The sequence below is a fragment of the Ptychodera flava genome, chromosome 1 (genome assembly GCF_041260155.1).
Source record: "Ptychodera flava strain L36383 chromosome 1, AS_Pfla_20210202, whole genome shotgun sequence".
In the NCBI taxonomy this organism is placed as follows: Eukaryota; Metazoa; Hemichordata; class Enteropneusta; family Ptychoderidae; genus Ptychodera; species Ptychodera flava.
Window position 1 is genome coordinate 47,142,890 of NC_091928.1, and position 21,211 is coordinate 47,164,100.

At 41.5% G+C, this 21,211-nt stretch overlaps 1 protein-coding gene across 1 annotated transcript; it reads left to right on the forward strand.

The window, feature by feature from the left end:
* Nucleotides 1-3,587: 3,587 nt before the first annotated feature.
* LOC139139514 (homeobox protein DBX1-like) lies at nt 3,588-19,922 on the forward strand. The gene is made up of 4 exons (XM_070708429.1): nt 3,588-4,137; nt 4,892-5,002; nt 13,150-13,349; nt 17,487-19,922. Exons 1-4 carry the CDS (start codon nt 3,822-3,824, stop codon nt 17,772-17,774), a joined length of 915 nt encoding a protein of 304 aa, XP_070564530.1. The 5' UTR covers nt 3,588-3,821; the 3' UTR covers nt 17,775-19,922.
* Nucleotides 19,923-21,211: the final 1,289 nt, after the last annotated feature.

Genomic DNA, 21,211 nt, shown 5'->3' on the forward strand with positions numbered 1-21,211 from the left:
TATATATATATATATATATATATATATATATATATATATATATATATATATATATATATATACATATATATATACATACATACATAAATACATATATATATATATATATATATATATATATATATATATATATATATATATATATATATATATATATATATATATATATCGGTCTGTACAGCGTTGTAAAATCATACCTGTTTACAGAGCTGTGTACACAGGTGTACATGTACGACAGAGCTTTAACTGTATGAACCTGTATGTTTTGTGTATTTGTTTTACATTACCCTATACAGTACTGAAAGTTTAATACAGTACAGGCCTTTTGCACAACACTCAAAGATGTTCTGACAGACATGAAACAGACCTGTGGATGCAGCTCTGAATTCTTCTCGACAAGCACGTGACAGTGTCTGAATATTTTTGCATGTTTTTCAAATGTGTAGTGTTAGGCCACGCATTTTTTGCAAAATATTCAAAACTCTGATAGCTAACGAATTTACAGACCCTGCAACAAGGCCTGGCATTCAACGGCAGATTCAGTTTTCTCTATACAGTCATGTTTCAGGCCCTTTTGCACAGCACACAGTCATGTTCTAACAGGCATGTCAATGTAGCTCTGAATTTTTCTCGATATTACAGGCACTGTGGCATCGGCTATTACGCATACCCTGTGAGGAGTGTTCGGGTTCTGTGAAAGACAAGTCTTGTAATGTGGCTGTGGATGTCTTGCAGCATCTGCCATAAGGACCAATAATCCACGATGTCGTGCGAGCTCCGCTATGTAGGAGATTTCCACGTCGGTTGCATTATGGTGGTGAGCGCGTCAAAACTGGAAGAATGAATCTTTTGCTCAAATTTCTCCAAGGAAGCTTTCGGCCATTCCCTTTCAAAATGAAAAATAAATATCGGGGGGTGGGGGTGGGGTGGGGGGTATCGCGCAAAATTCGGTACGAGGGAAACAAATCACCATACATTTACATGCATAGCCGCCATCGCCGTGTTAACTCCGAGGGGGAGAATTAAATTGTCTATTTCCACAAAAATAAGATGGGGGAAAACTTCCGTCACTCTAACACCTTCAAAATGAACCCCACCACAAGCGACGGACCAGAGGATATTGTAAAACTTTGGATCCGAATAGCTGACTCTCAGTCCCTGCTACCCTTAAATCAAATTAAGTTCAAACACAAAATCCTATTACCGTCAACAGTTCCAGATTATAGAACTGATAACTCCTCGAGTCTCTTGAAATCTACTCGGCACAGACGATAAAACTGTCTATACTGTTTTTTTCATAAATTGGCCTGTCGCACTTCAACATTCATCTCGAATTCGAATTAACTTGTGAATTAATTATTCGGTTGATCTGCTGCTATAACGATCAGAAATCGGTTGATAGACAGGTTATTTGGAAAACTAGCGTTTAAAATCACCTTACTCAATTTCTTTTTTGTCAAACGTGAAAACTATGCAAATTTGCCGGGCCAAAGGTCAACGTCACCAAAACAGGTGCGTCACATGACCGTGCGGCGCCCTGGCTTCAAATCGACAGACAATAACGATTGGTTGAATGCAGACTCAAGTTGCGAACAAGTAATACGAGTTAATGACCGAGACGTTTTCTTGTTCATGCAAAGTAGGTGTTTATAGTCACGCAAACAACATACACACTACAATCTGTCAGACGACAGTCAACTTTCAAAACGTTGGCAGAGAAAATGTTTATGCAAATCCAGGGACAAACTTGTTTCACACGAATTAGCACTGTACATGTATGTATGGAACGGTTGTAAGTTAGTTAAGTTCCTCAATATCTTTGTTCGTGATCTTTTTGGCCGTATTCCAGGGAAATGATGCGCTCCACACATAAAATGCAGTTTTCCAGAATATAAACTGAAGTTTCTTTGCATCAGCTCTGACGACAAGAAACATTAAACCCGACACGAATTCAAGCACACGCGTACGAATTTCACTCTTTTGCACTTTGTAAGTTCCACTTTGTAAGTTCTACCCTCAGTCCGCTCTCTACTTCACGATCGAATCGTCGCGTCACGTGGCGTGAAAGAAGGAAAAAAAATCTTGCAAGGAAAAGTCAACATTGCCTTGGCATCGTGCACTGACTTGGCTCTGTCAACGGCAACGCGCCGCTGCTTTGTAAGCGGTGAAGGAGCGTTCTTCCCGTGCCCGTGATGCGAGCGTTGACATGTATTGAGTGTTCGTATAAGGCATGTTACAAGCACAATTTTCAAAAGACCACAATGGCGTGAGTGCAACTTGGACAAGCCGTCACACAATATCACCGGGATATTGTTGCGACTTTCTGAGAGAGTGTGAATTTCGAGTGGGCGTGAAAAAGGTGTGTTCTGCATTTTGCATGGTAAGAGACTTGAATTTTCTGGTTGATTTTTCATTTTAAGCCAGAAATGACATTGAACCTGTACGTCTCAATATCTTCTAGTGAGCAAACGCTACTTTGCGAGAAGAATATTGAACAGTCTTGGTTCACAAGCTTGACGTTTTACAGTTTACATTTTAGTTAATTTCTTAATGTGGGAAATCGTTTGAGAGTTCTCCTTCAAGTGCTGACTGACTTTAACTTTAAGACTTTGATGTGAAACTGATAATATATAATTATAATTCAGATATGACAGTTGACCATGACGTTAACAGAAAACTAGCATTTCTCCATCAAGTTGTGATTATGTATGTATGTATGTATGTATGTATGTATGTATGTATGTATGTATGTATGTATGTATGTATGTATGTATGTATGTATGTATGTATGTATGTATGTATGTGTGTAACCGGCACGACGCTGGCTACCTCAGCAGTCCACCGGCGACATCAGCAGTTTTCTACGACGGGCTCTTCACGTGCAAGGAGAAAAACCCCTTGATAATGTTTCGCCACCGGAGTCCATTGTTAACGACAATTTCGCCTGTTTTATTGTCCAAGCAATCACCAATTGGGCATGTTATTAGCTATATAAAAACAGATTCGATTGACAAAAGGATTTTTCCCTTTTTTAACCAAAGGATTGTGTGATTTTTATGGCAAAAGCGATCATTTGATATTGTTCATTAATTTTATTTTATAATACTGGTACAAAACTCAGTCGATTGCGGTGTGTATAGAGCGGGGTCTAATAAAATTCATGACAGCGAGAATATGATTTCTTTCCGTTTGAAGAGCCGTGTTTTCCCGTCCTCTGATGGCATTCATTGCCCGACGTTCATTGGATGTTTGGTTTTTGTTTTGAAGTACTCGATTCATAGACGTTCAAACTTTTCGTCTTTTATTAAAATTGTCAATTTAATGAGGCCACTCTTTCTGTGGCAGATTGGAAAGCTACTCTGCTAGCCGCCGCATAGAAAGGGGGCGTTCTCCCTGTCCAGGACATAAACCGAGACACGAGCCAATTTGTTCGGTGAGAAATTAACGCCCGCCTTTATTTTCGGTCTTGTTCGCAGAGGGCTATCGGTGAGCCGCGCTGTCAATGAATTGGCCTCGGCGAATGCCACGCCCACTTCTGGCTGTCAATCAAAGTGACGTGGAGATAGCACCTGTAACGCAATACTGTTAATAAGCGGTATCGCGGTGGAAGGTAAACACAGTGTTGGAACCACTTGCATTCAGTGGATGACCCGTTCGAAGTTACAACGGTGGATGTGTTAAAACAATCGTGGAGGGAGTATTCCCCTATGCAACGTGCCTAATTTTGAATCGTGGTTATTACAGGAAATTGAGGGACCCAGACCAAGTGTGCTGTTGTTTTTTTGTTTTGTTTTTGTTTCTCTCTGAATCAGCGGCTCGCGATGTTCCACAACGTGCTGGCACCTTCGCCGGTGTACCAGAACGTTTTCCGGCCTCCTGCTGCCCAGCCTCCGCCGACCTCAGCCAGCACCTCGTTCTATGTCGAAAACTTGCTCCGGAATAGCGCCCCGAATTGCTGCGGCATAGCGAGGCCGTTGCCGACGACCCAGTCCGCAACCACCGTCCCTACGCTTTGCATGAACTCGGATTGCAGGACGTGCACGTCGACGGCTGTCTCCACAACGGCGGCGGAAACAACGGGAACGTATTTGAAATTCGGAGTGAACGCAATTCTGTCGTCCGCCACGACGTCCACAGGTGAGACGCGAAAACACACACATGCATGAAACTCTTTCCGTGCACCCATGTTTGTTTCTATTGAATGATGTTAATTTCATTTAGTTTCATTTGATTTTATGACTGGGCTATGAATGAAACAGGTGACGCTCATTATTCAGATAATGGCCGAATTACAGTGTTTGATGCTTCCAATGAAATCAGTCCATCGTCACCAAGGTATCCCCTCACTCCATTCACCACAAATGAGAAATCCTCCACTCGGTTTAATGTGTGTCTTCACTAATTGTCAACTGTAGATAAACATTTTGCGGATTTCCGTTAATGCCTTCCACAAACACTGCGCTGAGAGGCTACTGTATGGTTTTCAACACCGTCTTCCGATTTGCTCGGCGCGGCCCGCTTTACAAACAATTAAGAGCTTTTAAAACGGTTTATTGCTTCTGGTACAAATATGAGCTACTCCTAGCGTGACCTGATTGATTTAGGAACCTTACAAAGAGTGGATATGCCAAATTAGAGAATTTAGTCAAATAATTTAGTCACGTTTTGCCGAATGCATGTTTTTCTCCGAATTATTATTGAAACATTTGTTCAATTTTCCTGATGTCCATAGGAAAAAAAATTCAGCGTTCATAAATTTTCATCCGTTCACACGGACTCTGTGCAAAGTCTGTTTTATCATTTTTGTATTTATGACTTTATTACTAACTTTCTTTTTCAGTATTCATTCGTGATTTCACAAGTTTTTGTTATGTTATTTTCCCCCACACAGGAGCATGCACGAGTGCCTTCAGTACGTACGCGCCGAAACCAGTGCCAAGCATACCGAGGCCGTTCTACGATTCACCGTTACAACCGTTGACTAGAGGCCCGTACTTCCCAGGTAATGAATCGTGTTTTCTGTCGTCCCGTTCCGTGTTGCTATTCACTACTCACGCCATATAAGGTTTCCCCCCGTGTACACTCCAAACATGACATCTCCCATTTGGTTGTTGTTTATTTTGGTGCGACGTCTCGCCTGCGCGATGTGACGTGCCATTTTTTCCCGGGTTTCTTCGCTATGACGTAATTTGCGAGATTCTTTGATTTTAGAGACACGGAAAAATATCTTCCTCTGCTTCGTAAATGGTTTCGATCACTTTTAACCTGTTCAGTAATAGCTGACCGTGATCGTGGGATAAGCGTTACGGAGTTCGTATGTCCCTACACCCAGCTACCCGTTGCTCGTCTTGATGGCGTGTGAGGGCGCTATCACACTCCAAGCTTTCTGAGGGGGATTCGCCGAATTGAAAAAACACTAGAACTCGCCGGGTCAAAGATCTCTCCTAGTTGACGCACAAACCAGTGGAGGCTAATGTGAAAATGTTAGCAAATTACTTAGCAAGGAAACTGAATTCAGTGCTGTAGTCATACTTACCGTAAAGCCTATAATTTCCAGATTTCAGCGACAATGATGATAATTGGTACGGGCAGCTCCCCCACCCCCCGTTTTCAAATCATATGTTACCCCACACCGAGAATACAGAAAGAAGTGTAACAACAAGTTACACTATAGTCAAAACATTCATCCTAATTACTGTTTTCTAATCATACACCAAAAAAGTCATAAAAATTTATGGTGGCGACGAGCGAGATTAACGAGAAAACAAGATAAAGATATTTTGACTTCCGCATGCAATGGCCATACGTTTCGACTTTCCGAGACAATCTCTACTGGACGCACGGACTGGGAGTATTGTTAAATTCCAATAATACTACAGTGCGATTTGTTGTCATCACATGTCAAAATTTGTTAGGTTTTATGAAGCGGAAGGAAATAATGCATTCATTTCCCAATAATTCCGGAGAAAATGAATGAAAACAGATGATAAACTCATTTAGTAATTGAGTGATTTTCAAACGGTACAAATAAACACATACGGTACTGGGGAGTTTCTTTATTTGTCATCGAGACTACACAAGGTCAGATGTTGAAACCAACAGGCAGCAGATTAACAATTATTTGAACGAACATGAATACAAATTTTTGTTATCGTTGCGCACAATATGGTGCATCCTATTGGATGGATGTATTATTACTCGATAACGATATATATACAATAATAACGGCGTAATCGCCAAACCATATTGTGATAGAATCTCTGGCATAATTAACCCCACGCATGGCCTGCCTCATTTAGTCCCCATCGAGGCAACCATAACACACACGCGCGTGACCAACGCGGGCGAAGCCGGTAGCCACAGCTGTGAGACCATGCTTTTTAGTTTAAACACCAATAAAAATATTACCATTACAAGCGTTTTAATCAGAAATTATTTCGGGATATTTTTAATACCCTTTATTAATTTTTTCCCCAACATGGTCTTTGAGTCATATTTTTTCGCTTCCTGGGCTGGCTCAATAAACAAAAGTAATCGCGTCGTTTATGGAATTCCTTAACTCGGTACACAGTAGAAGTATAGACTCTTGCGTATACTCGCTTGTATAGAAATGCGTCAACGATGTAATCTTTCTCCTAAATTTCATTAATTGTTAGTTAACACATAACTAATAATCCTCTCTCCACAGTTAAGTAAAATATTTTCCAACTGAGAGTATGTCTGCCCCTCTATGTCTGTCCTGTGTGTCTCTGTCTGGCTCTTTCTGTCATTACTTGTCCCTGTGTGCTTTTCTCTGTCCCTGTTTTGTCTGCTTGTCACGGTGTCCCTATACCTATGTCTCTCTATATCCTTTTAACGTCCCTTACTCCCACTCTATCGGTACGTCTCTGCTGCATCAGTTTGTCTGTCTCTGTCTCTGTCTGTCTCTGTCTCTCTCTCTCTCTCTCTCTCTCTGTCTCTCTCTCTCTCTCTCTCTCTCTCTCTCTCTCCTCTCTCTCGTACAATTCAAAATATCAAGATCACCTGGAATACACGGAGTACCCTCTCAATATATCATCCAGTCCTGATTGGTACAGTTTTCTCTACCATCAGTTTTCTGTTAGTGTTTGTACCATTTTATCTACCTGTGACTTAGTGAGTGTGGGAATTTATGACTGTCCATCTACATGCGGCGATGTAACCCCCATCCCAACCCCCCAACCCCATCCCCGAACAAGACACCTTTCATAACACAGACTGCACATACTGGACACATCACAATACAATCAAATCGTTCTTTGTGAACAAAGCAAACCCTTTAATATTGGAATACAGTAATCGTCTTATCTATCGAAACAAATTAATCAAATCAGGATTTTAACCGGCAAACACGTCGTCGCTCTCGTGTCTGCGGAGCTTTTAGGGGAGTGCAGCTTCGTCATCGTCCAGCGGAGTCGATACTGTGACAGACAGGCAGACTATAGAGATAAACAGGGGGATGTAAACACGGCTGTGGAATTACATGCCAAAGTTGAATAACTGTGCATTCCTAGAACACGTGTTTATCAATCATCAAGTAGTGTTTTACATCAATCCACTTTGATTGACATTATTGTAGTCTGAGCTTTCAACACAAACGACTATGCATTGTAAGATACCCTTCAAAAAGGCAATTATTGCTTCATAATAATGATACAGACTGTAGTCAGTTGTGATCACAGACGCAATTAACAATATGCGTGCAACATTGCCACAATTTTCATAAAGTGTGTTTCTAGACTACAGTAATAGTAATATGGCATCTGCTGGTCGCTACGTCTAACGTGGCTGGAGAGGGCGTGCCCACCTTGGCTGTGCGGTTCATGCGGGCTAACTTCAAGTTGCAGCACACTGGGCCGCAGAGCTGTAAGGAGCAACCCGTCTACGTTTAGAACTTGTAAGGAGAAACACAGCCCTTCAAACATGTTAAACACAAATCTGGTAGCGACCAAAATTCGTTAAATTTGACAAACCTCTCAGTGGACAAAAATGCAGTGATCGAATATACTAGAACAAGTGTGCTTGCAGCTGGAAAGTTGTTGCTTATATTGTTGCGTATGATGGCAGGCGGTGAACGGAGTCATGGTTGTTTGAAGTCGACCCCAGGTATTGAAATGCTTTGCGGTTGTAACGAAATCTTCAAATAGACACAGAGTTCCCGGATGTTTAATATTACCTGCTTTTTCTCAGGAAGAAAAGTCAAAAGACACATTTTCATATACAGCTGACAAGGTTAGAAAAATAGATTCAGTTTATCTAAAGAAGTTTTGAGCTATGTTGTCAGAATAGTGGCCGGCGACAATAGACCAGAGTAGACGCTATCAATCGTCTGTGATATTTTCAGCTATTGACAATCACATTTTTCCAATTGAGTAACGGTTGTATTCGTATACCAGACGTCAATTTATAATTTCGTAGGGGAATTTCGGATTTTTTTGGCAACAGCAGACGTACGATATGGGGTCAAAAACATGTTGAAGCGTGCCCTATTTGCCCCAGTTACAAGCACAAAACACAGGACGGTATGGAGCGATGGCCGCAAAAGTACACTGTCGCTATCTACTCACTTCAAGGATTGTTTTCCTCGCACATCGCAAGTACACGAGGAAAATACGTCAAGCCACTCAAGAAATAAAATATTTTCAATTTTTGACGCATCAGAATCATATTGTTAAATCAGTATCTGTGTCCATTGAGCAGTTGCAGAGTCATTGGTTAAGAAAACCAGATGAGAAACTATCGAGTTGTGAGTGCGCGGGCAACCATCGGGACTATCTCCGAATCGGGAGTCCTTTTCGCAGCGGGGAAGGGATCATTTAATGCCCGGGAGAATCTCGAAGACCACGTCAGAAAGTGCGCCGAAGTCTTGTTTTTTTTTAAACGATAGCTTTGGTCTCTCAAATGTATGCAGAAAGCGGTTACAAATTACCGCTAATTGGCACTCAGGAACACTTTCAAAATTACCGCAAGATTGTGTAAGAACACGAAGAGGGGAATCTGTGCACATTCAGCGTATTTAATTTGACATAATTAGATTTTCCGACAATTGACGCTACGCGTGCGTGACAAGGACTGTGTCCACGTTGGTAGGCGCTGAAAGACCGCCGGGGCCATTGAATTCATCGCGTTTTACAGAGAAACATAGACACAACGAATAGCGTTTGTTTAATTAGTCAAGGCCATGTCCGTAATTTTTGGTTTTCTCTGGATAATTCGCAACCTCCATTAAAAAGACGATAGGCGGTGATTGAGCAGCGGTCAATGTTGCGGTAATTACCGCCAATTGTGTGTCGTATGAACGGTCTGCTCAGCGCGCTGTCTGCCCGCTCTTCAACGTGACTTGGCCGTGCGGTGGTTTTTGTCCGCATGTCAATGTACGTTCGTCCCAGCGCGGCATTCAGAAGCTGCCTGTCTTTGGTATAGACTCAAATGACTGTGTCGCCCCTTTTTTTCTTGCAACTATCCGAGTCACTGAAGTTTCTTTAGTTCTATTTGTCCCCTAGACAATCAACCCGGCCTTGAATGATTTCAAACGAATGCGAGTCAGCCGGCCGCACTGGTGAAAGCCGATGTACTACCCAATATGTCACGTCAGTGTCCAGCTCTGCTTCCTACCTCAGCGCTGGGAGATTCATCTCCAGCATTGGTCAAGTTCAGACCATGTTGATTTTTCGTTACCCTCGCAATGTGTGGTAGAATCAGTGGAAAGAAGAAAACGGTGGCTGCATGTTCGTTCAATTTAAGCGTGCACACCCTTCGATCTGTTAATGAAATGCATTCTGCTATCCGGGCCAATGGCGTGCACGTAGAAGATGTAGGTAAACAGATCTCGGTCAGATCAATTCTCATAGGTCATTCTTTTCGGAGACCCCTCCATCCACCAAGGAGTTACAATTCTTGGACATATTTTAATGGTATCAGTTTTGAAAAACGTCTCTCCTTAACTACATAATCGTGGCAAAGACAAAACCAATTCACTTGACCCAATTCGACGAAAAACCAGCAACTCATTTCGTGGTTTAATTAAGACAGTAAAACACCACAATGTCCCCTGAAGTTAGTCTTCACCATACTAGTAACTATAGCAACAGTGAAGTTCAACCTGAGGAGGCTTAGCGAGTGTGAACGCGTACCATCTGTCAGAGAGCGGAATCCTAATGAACAGAGCAGCGTGTTGTTTCATGAAAACAGTGCCTATCAGTGATACAGGCTATCCACACAGTCTCCTTTTAATAAGGTTCAGCCATTGAGCTTCTAACCGTTTGGTCTGAAACTCGAAATATGTTTCTGAAGTGTCTCGAAATACTCGGTGACGATGCTTCAAGTTTGTATGTGAAATATGGAAATCACCATGGCGGTGCGAAAACCATGGAAGAGGTCAAAATAAGTTGGGTCGATCAGCCCCTACCCTCATTGATATCGAGGCTGCGCTTTCTTCGTCTCAGTCCGATTTACAGCTTTCATGGTTATAAGTTTCCCGCCAAAATTAGATGAAATATTTTCCACAAGTATTGGGAAAATTCTAACAGTTCTACTCGTTTGAGGAGAAAGGAGATTTTCATATATTTTTGTTATATCCTGCTGAAAATTCTACGTCATAGATGAAATTTTTTGCCTAAAAACTCGAGATTTCCGTCAACTTAAATTAGACACGGACGACTAACGTCGCAAGCGTTCGTCACGGCGCGCAACGCGGGTAATACAAACACATTCATGCCACAGCGCAACTGCACTGAAATCTATTTGTTTGCTCGTGCGAGGTCTGGTACCACAGCGAGGTAGCGTTTCCGGGCTTGTAACGGCTGCTGCAGCGGCGCAGTGTTTACAGGCCGTTGCCATTATGGGATTACCGTCGTGACAATAAACATAATTATAATCGTCATATATTATTGTTATTACAGCAATAATCATTGTTATGAAGTAGGTATTATCGACGTAAAGTAATCTTACAGTTTAATGATAAAAACAACCTGGAAATTTCAAAACCCATTTCCAATGTTACCACAAGCACTAAGATCCCTCTAAAGTCTACCTTCGACGTTCCAATTTTCCTAATGCAAACTCGCTCAATGTTTTCGTTCAAAATGTCAAAATATCAGACGTTCTCTTTATTGCAACCATGGAACTAAAACCTGTTTGATTAAATCTAGACGCTGAAATATATACATTTAGAATAGTAGAATAAAAATAAAAATAAAATACAGCAATAAAGCCACTTTAATTTGAGTCATCGTATGGTGAAATTTAAGCATTTTTACAGAATTAAACTGAATTCTGCGAAACACTCTGTATAAGATGCGTAATGGCAAAAGCCCTACACATACACGAATTGCTAGCGTTTACTCAAATGGCGCAAGTCATTTTTTCTTTTTTGGTGATTCAGAAGCGATCACACAAAGTCGTCTCGATAGCATCGTTAAAACCTTGTTTGCAAAGCCTTGGCGCATGCGTGTATATGTTTCAAATTTACAAAAAAAAAAAAGATATTTCCAGGTCCGTCTGTTTATTATTTTTGAACGACGACAATGACGAGAAGTTCGTAAAAGGCTTTTCTGGAATAGTCAAATATCTCAATAGAAATACCATTCTAAGATAAAAGAACATATACAGACGTTGTCAGGCAAAAATTTTGTACCACCGGATTCGCGGATAACTTTACTCCCATACTGGTGAGCAGTCCGTCCTTAAAATGTACGCTAGCACTTTCGCGTTCAGCGAAGGACAGGAGAGGTTGCAAATCCCTTAAAATTTTCATCGATCGACGAGCCCGACCGCGGACTCCAACGACAGTCGTTTCGGGCAATTCGTCATCGGAAGCAGTCACTTCCATATGTTCTTGGTAACAGACGAACACCCAGTTCCGGATTAGGCGTATTGATTAGTACATAATTATGGGGCGAGTGATTTGTGCTGAGGGTCCTTACCTCCCTAATAAAATGGTTAATGGTATTCAATTAAATGGGAAATGTTTTAAACCAGCTTTGAGGAGCAATCGTTAATTGCTAATGACGTCATTTTGGATATCCGAACTATGTACCAGCTCCGCAGTTTCTTCTCGTGTTTTTCTAGTAAAAATCTGTCGTTCTCTCTCTCTTCTCTCCTCTCTCTCTCTCTCTCTCTCTCTCTCTCTCTCTCTCTCTCTCTCTCTCTCTCTCTCTCTCTCTCTCTCTCTCTCTCTCTCTCACTCCATTCATGTGTAAACATACGTATGTGTTCCAATGCTTATTGTATACAACTGACTTTGACCGACGTATAATAGTCCATGGGCTACGCTTTTTGATCATGCTAAAATACTAGACATAGCACGCGAATGGCAGTGTATCCTGCGGCAGTTGTAAAATGGTATTGACTAATTAGCCGCAAGACTGGTGGCACATACAGTTCAATTCTCACTAGTTCACGCGTGTTCAACGAAAACCCCGATCCCTACTTCCACAGAGGAGTGTATTTTATCCTCCATATTACTGACATATAAATGCCGATAAAATTACTACAACTGAAGTTACGCAGATAAACGTCAGTCCGGAGTCGCATACCAGGTCAAAAAGATTGGTCCTGGTTTCGCTAGTTTCATCGCCCCCTTCGATGAAACAAGAAGGGTGCGTCGGCGAGCAGGTTTGACAATGCGTGCAATATTGAACTCCACAACTGCGTGTGTGTATATCTCTTCGCACGCACACCGTACAAAAAACCACTGTGTGCACCATCTTAATTCGCCACCATTGCCCGTTTGATCGAAGCTTGCTCGGTAATAGACTCTTGGAAGCGTGCAATTTTAATCATACATGCTTCCTAATTTGATTTGCACAGCCTATGCAAGAAGTGACTGGGCCGGTTTTATGGTTTTCAGGTTCACATTATAGCGAGATTGGTGTGCCGAATTTTGTTCATTCATCACAGCGCTGCCCATGCACACGAAGACGAGTTTACAAAACCAATCGCATTGTACTGCCAAACACAAAGTACAACGGGAAGGTTAACGGGCCTATTTTAAGAGAAGTGGTCTTCACATTCGCTTATTAACCACATGGAAGTGTTTTGTTTCTATAAAAGGGGGTCTAACATCTGTTGTTCTCAGCTCACTCTTTCTTTTTTATCCCTCTCACATCTCTCCATCCGTGGCGGTTCCAGCATCGACTGTGATTCCCGTACCAGGCACCTATGCGTGGCCGGCGACAGCGAGGGGCAAGCCCCGCCGGGGGATGCTCCGGAGGGCGGTGTTTTCAGACGCACAGCGCAAGGGACTCGAAAAGAAATTTCAACAACAGAAATATATCAGCAAGCCAGACAGGAGGAAATTGGCGGCAAAGCTTGGGCTTAAAGACTCGCAGGTGAGTTATAACTCCGCCACGGTTTGAGGGGGTACACGGGTGGAATATGCAGACCCAGGAGCAGATATACTCATACGGACACATTTGCACAGGTGTGGACTTTGTAGAAAGACATAATTATAGGACAAAAAGGTGAATGGACGAGAGAGAGATAAGCTCGAAACAAGATTGAGGTATCTGAGAGAGACGAACAAGAGCTAAGAAAGTGAGTCGATTTCATCATACGCGTCTCGGTTCGACGTGAATGCCGAAACACGAATGAAACGCTAACCGCAAAGACTACCAGTACAATTCCGTAAGACCGCACAATTTCAGCGCCTCTACAAATGACTGCATCCACATATACATTCTATGATTGAACACGTTGTGCACAATATCCTGCCGATTGCTAGTCGGAGCCGAGTGACTGTCCTTCGCCTTGAATTTGGCGACACAGTGAAATGTTGGCCAAACGGCCTCCTTCGCGCAACTCGGTGCGGGAGGCGCAGCGCACATGTCGTTTTCAAAGCGAAACAAGCTTTCATGAATGGAGTGAGCGAGGGGCGTCAACTTTGACTCTAGGTCTATTATCAAGCTGTGACAATTGTTTTAGAAAGTGTTGCAAGTATCTCTATTAATTGATCTATCGTGTGAATCTAATGAGTTCCTGTGGCGTTACAGCTCCAATTTTGTGATCTTTCTTTAACGCGAGCGGCAAAACATTCAACGCGACCAACGGGTAGTCACTTTGAATTTTTCGAAGGGGGTCGGGGGAGGAGAACGGGAGATTTCATAGAACATAGAAATGTAGAGGGGCACTTCATTAGTTTCAAAAGGCAACCATCATGGAATCTCAAGCCCATGATTGTCAAGGGAAGAAATAAAATCAGTTTTGCTCGTATGTTTAGGAAAACTTTCATCGACCGAAAGTCACCTTAAGTTGACACTCTGATGTAAAATTGAGGTAAATTTCATATTTTATACGTGTCTTCTAATTATTTCAGGGAACCGAGTCTTGCCTACTCTTGGCAACATGCAACCAGTACTGATGTCATTTAAGCTTGGATAAGAAAACGGAGCGTTGTAAAAAGCTTTTTTGTGGTCTTAAAATCTACAAGTGCATCCTGGAAAAGATTATGAATTTGAAATGAAGAACCCCTAATAATTCTCTTATTACCGACCGCTGTCTGGACCGATCAGAACCACACAAATCCCTTCAAGTTGGCGACGTGTGGGTACCCACTTTTTCAGAATAGGAGATCGTTTCCTGCGCCTGCGTATTTACTCTTCAAAACACCACTGTTTAAACGTGTTCTCGCAGGGGAAACTTTTGCAGCCACTGCAGTCCAAAATCGTTTGCTAGCATGAATTCGACACAAAGTTTTCGAACCGTGCCTGTAGCCGTCACGATAACGTTCTATGAGACGCGCCGTAAAAATGTGAGTTTACTTAAAAAATAAAACCATGACATAGTTATTGCTTGTTAGATCAACATTTGATAAGCAAACTGACATTTATTTTCAACTCAAGGCTCTGAAAGTAGTAAACACATCGGTGCTTAGTCTAAACTCAATCCTTCACTGGGGTTTTCATGTTTGTTGCCAGCGGAAACCAAACGCTTGAACACTTAAATCAACATAAATCAATGACGACAAGATGTTTTTGATTTTTTTGTCGTTACTTATGATATTTTATTTGCTTTTCTCTGGTCATCTTATATAGAAGTAAGAAAAACCCACCCTGCAATGATTCAAGTGTATGATGTGGACAAGACTCCGTAGTATTTACAAAGAAACGAATCATTGCTGAAACCAAATACATACAAAAGTGTTTCCATCCGGGTTCTTAAACTCCCGCCATAGGGAGATTTTTTATCAAAAATTTATAAATTTGTTACAATCATCTGCAGACTTTATATGTATCCATTTTATGTAGACGTCGATAATGACTATAAAGACGCTAAGTGCAAACTTGAACCCGTGTGTACATACACCTTGACTTTGCACATTTCCGATTCGAATGACATCTAGAAAAGAAAACCTCAATCCGGGTACTTCAGGGATCCGGTTGTTATTGCCAGAACTTGGACCTCATTAAACAGCGCTTAAATTTCATTTTCCTCTAATTAATTCAACTGTTGCCTCGGGCGGTACAAATCGATAAAAACAACCAAATTAAAGGAAAATAAAAAGGTGCTAGAAAAATCGGATTTTGATTCTAGTATCGTACTTTCTGTGAAAAAAAAATCGATCAAAATCGATAACTGTAAATTTTTATCGGATCGTTGGGGTGTAGACGTGATGTCTGCTAATTATCAGTTTGTTATCGCTATTAATCGACCCAAAAAAATTATCGATTCGCGTGTGAACTGAGTATGTTGACCTTATATTTTTTCACGGTGCGTACAGTACAGCACCAGAATGCTTTCCGTGACGCCGTGCGGCTAGCACGCACGCAAACAACCTAAAATACTTGCCTTTTTTTCCATAAGACCGCGAGTAAATAATTCTGTATCCGTTATCGAATTGTGCGTGAAAGCTTTACACAGTTTTACCCTGTATCGGATTTCCAATCGAGCGTTTCTGCCCAGACAACGATCAATAAGCCACGCTCATGCAACAGGCCCTCCTGACAATAAAAAAACCAAAACGCCACGCTAGATAATTCCCATGTACGACAATGTTATCAGTATATTCTCTGAGCTCTCCTCTTGAGGCAAAGAAAGGAAAGAAAAGGGCGAAAATCTGATGTGTAATTTCCCATATAATCTTGTTTGTCTTTTTTGAAAACCAAACAGAAAAGCGACAGATTTTACACTTCTATCCACATTGTGAGTAAATCATCACGTTTGCCATTGAAAATCCAACAGCCTCTTTTCAATAGACGACATTCAAAGTGCGAGCAGTGAGTTTTACCAGCCCGATTTTTAACCGCCACATTTTCGCCATAATTTTGCAACACTTTTTCATCAATTCAAGTACATTTTAAGAATTAAGGGCGAGGATGATGCGAGACAATTTGAATCCAATCTCTGCCCGCCTCTTCCGGTAAAACGCACGATTTCTTTCGTGATGTCAACCGGAGGTGAATTTTCTTTGCTCTTCATAATTTCCGACTTACAAAGTCGACATAAAACACAAAAATATAGTACAAAAAACTCTCACTGACTTACTAACATGTTAAACTTTATCCGGTGTTCGTTTTGCAAATTTGGCGCCAACCTCATTCATGAATTCCGTGCAGTGTTGTCGTTTACTGGAGTCTCGCGAAATGTCGGTTGCAAAAAATATATCTGTGGTTTATCAATGTTTAAACGTCAATATCGCCGTATTCAACTTGTAAGTTGGCGGACGCAATCCTGGTGTGAGCCTACGAATGCTGACTCGCACAGAAATCCTAGGTACAATGTTTAACGTATTATAGACCTATATTTTGACTCTAGTTGCCTCAAGTCGCCTTGAGTTCTGCCTAGGAACTCTGTTGGTCCGATTGCTCCACTTCAAATGGTGAATGCTGTTTTTCGTCCAGAACGGTGTCGGCCGACGAAGAATCTCTGTTGGTTCTATCAAATAGAATATCGTGTTGCATCGTACTAGCATACTATTTAGGCGTCATAGTGATTTCATGTAATGCTTTCTATATAGCAATATTGCTGAAGAAACGCGATAATATACCAAAGTCATCCCGGCCATTTTGGTGCAAACAGTAGACTCGCGCCCAAAGTGAGGTTGTGTATCTGCTTGAGTTCAAACGACCATAGTTTATGAAGTGGGGAGTTAACAATAAAGAGAGAAGCTTGAACAATATGAGTGTGTTGGTAGTTTCGTGCATGTGTGGCCAGCCCTGGTTTGCTGTTCCTCTTTCCTTGTGTGGTCGATTTTGTATATCTGTGCCTTGTTTCCTTAATCCGGTATAGTATGATTTGACAGAAGTTGCTAGGCCGATTCATTCGGCTTTATTCCATCACATTCCATTATTATCCGCTTTTACAATCATAGTTTTGACTATACATTTGTGAAAAGAATGCATTCATCAATTGTGATAAATCTTTTCTTTTGATTCCCCTCCCGTGCGACCACAACTTGTTGTTGCTTTATTGAACGACATCTTGAACACATTTTCTCACATGCGCGCTTTCTCGTTCTTTCTCGATCCCAGGTGAAAATTTGGTTTCAGAATCGGAGAATGAAATGGCGGAATTCCAAAGAACGTGAACTTTTGTCCGCGGGTGGATCCAGAGAATCTACCCTGCCAAACAAATCCAATCCCAATCCGGATTTGAGCGATGTTGCAGACGACAAGAAAAAGGACCTTTCAGATTCGGACAAAGAGCTGGACAGCCCTACGAGTAGTCCCTGTGCCAGCCCGTTGCCTGACGATTCGTCAGACGCGATGCACATAGCTAATGGCGCTGAATCGGACGGAGAAGAGATCAAAGTTTTGTAGTTTTTTTAGGGAAATCACGTGATTTTCCTCCCAGGAGGGCCATCAATGGGCAATGCACAGTATCTGTCGTTTGGTTAGCAGTACGAACATCTCTTCAAGATTGGTTAGGTTAATTGCCAAGGAAGAGCGCCGTTTTTATTTCGTTCGTTTTTTCTTTCTAAGATGTGTGTTGGTCGCCGGCACAGGAGACCGGCAGACGATATGACGTCAGAGAAATCAACGTATTTCATTGGTCTTACCTTGCTTGAACTTTACTATCTCGTCGCCACGGAAAAGAGAAAGCGTTGCCTACATTATTGCAACTACTCGCCATCTTTACTGACTGTAAGTGAAGAACAATGGCTTCGGAATACCGATGTCCAACTATAATTTATTTTGCCAAACACGGCTCTTCCAAAGTGGCAAAACAAAGGCGCGATCTTCGCTCCACTTAGTCAACAGAAAAGAGAAAAAAAAGAACCAGTACTTAACAGGTAGTGTAGTGAAAGTATCAGCTAAGGACTTCTTTCATGTCTTCCGCAGCGACAATTTTAAACTGAAATACAAACTTAGTGTTTTGTCGCCTATTGTTAGCGTGTATTCTGGTCTGGAATGGAGTTTTGGAGTCAGGATTCTAGAGTCAGTCCGTGAACCAAAAAGCTATACACCGACAGACCGTAGCAAAGGGACAGTTTGATTTGTTTGACTCGCCATTGCATACCCTGATTCCATGTGATCTTTTTCGCAGTGTGCCGAAACACGGCGTTTGCAAATGCGCTTTACCTTTTCCCGCCAAAAAAATGTAGAGAGGAGAAAATTGCAGTTTGTGTTGTACGTAGTTGGATGACCAGAGCACTTCACATCGTTAGAGCATTTGAGCACAGCTATCGTTTATGTTTGTTCTGAGCCTGGCTGATCTTGATTGGCACATTTTTAGTGTGTAACAATTGTGCCAATAAGAATCTCATCCTTTGTGAGCCTTTTTTTTGTACTTCTGTTTTTAATTCCTCTCCACTTTGGAAACAATAGGTACAGAATGAACGCTTTTGTCACTGTGGAACACTTCAAGTGGTTTACCTGCCGAACTCCGGGCGCCACGGGACTTAGTGTCACGTTACCCGTGACGTCACAGGTGATGACGTGTCGGTACAGCGCGTTCAAGAAAAAGTGTCCCTGTGTGCCCTGACAGAGAGGCCCGGTGTAGACATAAGTTAATGGGGTTTCAAGAGACGCTATCTCCCCTTCCGCTGATTTTGAGGGAACCAAATAGCCCTCTTGAGTTAGGCTAAGGACGGACAACTTAAACAGATTCTGTGTTGACCTGTGAAATAACTCTCTGTAGTTTCTTCAATTAGCGTAAAACCCCCCAGCAACTTGAAGGTCTACTATTTCCACGATTTCACTCAAAACCATTTCAATTTCTCATTTTAATCTAAAAAGGCTCTAGTCAGACTAAACTGACCATTCGGATATCCGGATTGTTTACAGGAAGGGATCGCCAATTTCGTATTCACGAGACAATAAGTATTTTACCCGGGCCCGAAATCCGATATGTAGCTACAAGACCCTTAATAAAGAACACTGTTGTGTGACATGTCACAAATTTTCCAACTTTTATTTACTTTTGTCACAAAACGTTTATTTTAGATGAAAGTATAGGTGATAATTTTGCTGATCTGGAAATGAACCCCCACTAGGTCGAGAATAGTCGTGGTTCCTTAACGTGACTGTTGCTGCGTCAAAGTCTCTTATCGTCTGGGTCTTCTTCAGATTTTCGCTCGAATCTTCCAAAAAGATTTGTGAATTCAGCCAACTTAATCGATTCATAAAGTGGCCGGGAAACTGAAAGAGGACCCTTTTTGGAATACGCACTGTAATAAACGCCGAAAAATTGGTTGAATATTTGATAATAATATCTCGAACTGTATTTTGTCCCAATTTTGTCTTGACGTGTGTCAGAGAGCTCCAGTTTCCACCACATTTCGTATCGATAGAAATTTAAATGAATAATATACTCCACAAGAAACTTGAGACCATTGTCTTCCGAAATCAAGAATGAAAATCAAGGGTCACAATGTAAAATCCTGCTTCTTTAGAAACAAATTACTGAAAAGTTACAGACATTTGAAATTCAAAATGGCCGCCATCCCAGAGTTAACTCAGTAGGGACTAGTAGGGCAATAATGAAAATTTTTGATTTTCACAAAAACCTGACGGTCAAAACTTTATTTGCTCCAAGAGTTTCAAAGTTAGCCCACACACAAGCAGTAGACCAGATGAGTGTTGTTAGAGAACGTGTATCTGTCCCTGAGGCGCAACCTACTTTAAGCTAAAATTTTTAATATTATATTTAATAGAGAGAGAGGTAAATTGAATGTTTATACAAAACGCCTACTGAACATATTGTCCTGTATGACACCCTACTGCGAATCACTCACACAGGCGGATATGATAAGGTCGTGCATTGTACAGAACGTTGTTATGAATAACTTAATCTTGTCAGAGTTCTTGTTTTGGTAACCATGGTGATTTTCAAGGGTCGCTTTTTTGATTGGTCGAATTGAGAACAGCGTGCCCGTGCTGGTAAAGTAAAAGGCTCACATAGACCATCATGCACCGCTCCATGGCATCAATTTATACAACAACGAAAACTCATCTCCCACGTTTTTGCCTTGCGTGTCATTCAAGTGACGTCATGGTAGCGACTGATATAAGTTGTTGTCATGACGACACTTATGAAACATAAAATTCTCCAGTTGCATTTATAACGTTCCTTGAAATCTTGTTTTTTTATTTATTGAGATATTTTAGGAAAAAAAACAATACGAAAAATGTATATTATTTTAAATTGAGTTTTAATAAAAAGTGAATATTTGAGTACACGTGTTTTGCTGCAAATCTGTTAAACACATTTGTTTAAGCATATGTGTATACACAATGTTTTTCATGTTTTCTCATTAGAATTGACGGATTCTATTCGTCGTGTATCTGTCTGATAATCCATTTATGTAACAACGTGTCAATCAATCAATCGACCAATTTATCTGTCACTCTGTCTGTCTGTCTATCTGTCTGTCTGTCTGTCTGTCTGTCTGTCTGTCGATTCACTATCCGCTTGTTTATCAACCAATCCGACTGCCTGTCTGTCTGTCTCTCTGTCTGCCAGTCAAATATATCATCATCAACCGTACGTCTACACTTCCTTCTGTCTATGATTTTCTATTGTACATCTATCCATCTATCCTTCATACATAGATCTATGCATCAAGCCAGCCCAGAATTCCATCTATTGGCCTCTCTCGTTATCCTGCTTCCGTCCATGCATAGGCCTGTAAAATCCATCCGGTCATCCGATTTCTTATTCAGGTTTGTAGACGCCGACGCGTTCCGACGAAGCACGATAAAGCGCGATAGCACACCGCCCCACCCACCTCAACAGAAAACGTGCATCAGATTGA